At 43.6% G+C, this 2044-nt stretch overlaps 1 protein-coding gene across 1 annotated transcript in view; it reads left to right on the top strand.

Annotated features, from left to right (window-relative positions):
- Positions 1-2044, top strand: part of BOD1L1 (biorientation of chromosomes in cell division 1 like 1) — a gene marked incomplete at its 5' end in the record, with an annotated part of 58739 nt that overhangs the window by 11837 nt on the left and 44858 nt on the right. Inside the window, 2 exons of the mRNA XM_023508193.1 lie at positions 343-533; positions 1010-1624. Of these exons, the coding sequence (XP_023363961.1) occupies positions 343-533; positions 1010-1624 (806 nt within the window). The remainder of the gene's footprint in view (positions 1-342; positions 534-1009; positions 1625-2044) is intronic.

Here is a 2044-nt window from a genome sequence, read left to right as displayed (position 1 = left end):
GTGTCTAGTCCTGGGGGGGAGATGAGCGTCCCCCACACGCCTGGAGCCTGGATAGTGCACTGTGTCTAGTCCTCGGGGGTGTTTGCTTTGTCTGTTTCAGTATTTCCCCCATCGGCCCAGTGGTGGTCAAGTTGACAGACTTTTTTGTAGTGTGGTGTGTCTAGATGCCACTATAGCCTGAAACTCATGGTCCATTGCCTATTCTTTTGTATATCCAGGTGCACAGATTGGACAGTTTAAGGTTTAACACATGTATAACAGATTCCGTTTTATTTCAGAGTAATCAATATAAATAATATAAAATTATTTTTTCACTTTTGTGTAACTTATCCTGTGTTCCAGATCAGGAATGTTGGAGTCTGGTATCGACCGAATTATTTCTCAGGTTGTGGATCCAAAGATCAACCACACGTTTAGACCTCAGGTGGAGAAGGCTGTGCATGAGTTTTTGGCCACACTAAATCACAAGGAGGAAGCCAGTGGCAGCACAGCTCCCGAGGAGGAGAAGCCCGACTCTGCTGTCGTCACACAAGGTGCCTTGCTCTCTTCTTGAACTGAGTCTCGAGCTAGGGGTGGTTGGTCCTTTAAAACTTTTCTCTGTTTGGCCATGCTAGTGAAGTTGTGTTTATTTTAAATATCATCCAGATTCTTCAAGTAGCACAATATTTCTTTTTCTACTAGATTAATAAAAATAATACACATTTTAGTAATGGAGTGTATGTATGTGTGTGTGTCATAATAGTATGAAGAACCACAGTGATTAGAGAAAGGAGTCTTCTTCAGGGAACTAGACTGTTCTAAGACTTTCATGGTGCCCTTCCCAGGAGAGTGTAGGAGAGGGGCAGAGAATGGAGAAGATGGTATGGACTCGCGCTGGAACAGGAAAGCAGGGGCACAAATGGTCCACACAGCGTGTGCATCACATAAAGGTGACAGTGCCATTGGTGTCGACTCCTTGAGGTGTTTGCTTTCTGCACAAGATCATTCTAAACCTTGTCTTTCCTCTAAGGTGTTCCTGCTCCTGGGCCCAGCGCTAATGTAGCCAGTGACGCCATGTCAATACTGGAAACCATCACTTCTCTTAACCAAGAAGCTAATGCTGCCAGGGCCTCCACAGAGGCATCAACCGCCAAGCCCAGTGACAGAGCATCCAAAAAGCTCCCATCTCAGCCGAGTGCTGACACCAGCACTGACAGAGAAAGAGCTGCAGAGGACCTCGCCACCGACAGGGAGCCGCCGCCACCTGACTCTGCAGGGGAGGTGCCGGGAACCGCCCCCAAGGCCGAAGAGCTCAATGACCTCCCTTGTCCAGTTGAAGAAACTAAAAATCATGCAAAGGAGAATAATAATTTCATTGTGCTAAATAAAGATGTCCAACCGGAAAGCAGTGAGCAAAAAAGCAAGTCAACAGACAAAGGTGAAAAGAAGCCAGACGGCAGTGAAAAGGGAGAAAGAAAGAAGGAGAGAAAGGAAAAGGTGGACAGGAAGGTGGAGTACTCGAAACGGAGTGAAGACACACAGAAAGCTGCTGAAAAGCAAGCCAAGGAGAAAGAAGGGGAGAGCGCAAAGCTGCCTCCAGAAAAGAGCAGTAACAAAGCGAAGACTGGCGAAGGGACTAAAGAAGGTAGATAGACACTTGGAAAAACCTACAGTAGTTTCGAGAGTCAAAGGGTCTCTAGGGCAAGTATCAGATTACTTTCAAATTCAAATACATTTATTTGATGCTTATACCTCCAAACCCTGAAAACTTATATTTCTGTGTTTCTTTTCTGTATAATGTGTCTACTCAGAGTAAATTAACTTGTAAATTTGTCTTGTAATTTATCTACATACATTATTCCAAGCCATCTTAATTAATTATTGTATAACCTGACTTTTAAAATATTAGGTAGTAAATATGTCGTTAACTGAAAGTTTATTTTTGGTTATATCATTTACACTGTACACTGATAGGTCGGTTGTTTTTATAGGGTACTACTTGGCCTTTGTGTTTTCTGGACACAACTTTGCCTTATTTGATAGTTGACTTTCTTGGACCTGTTTA

This window comes from Otolemur garnettii, unplaced genomic scaffold (genome assembly GCF_000181295.1).
Source record: "Otolemur garnettii isolate 467f Iridium unplaced genomic scaffold, OtoGar3 scaffold00228, whole genome shotgun sequence".
Classification (NCBI taxonomy): Eukaryota; Metazoa; Chordata; class Mammalia; order Primates; family Galagidae; genus Otolemur; species Otolemur garnettii.
This window is presented reverse-complemented; position numbering and strand designations above follow the sequence as displayed.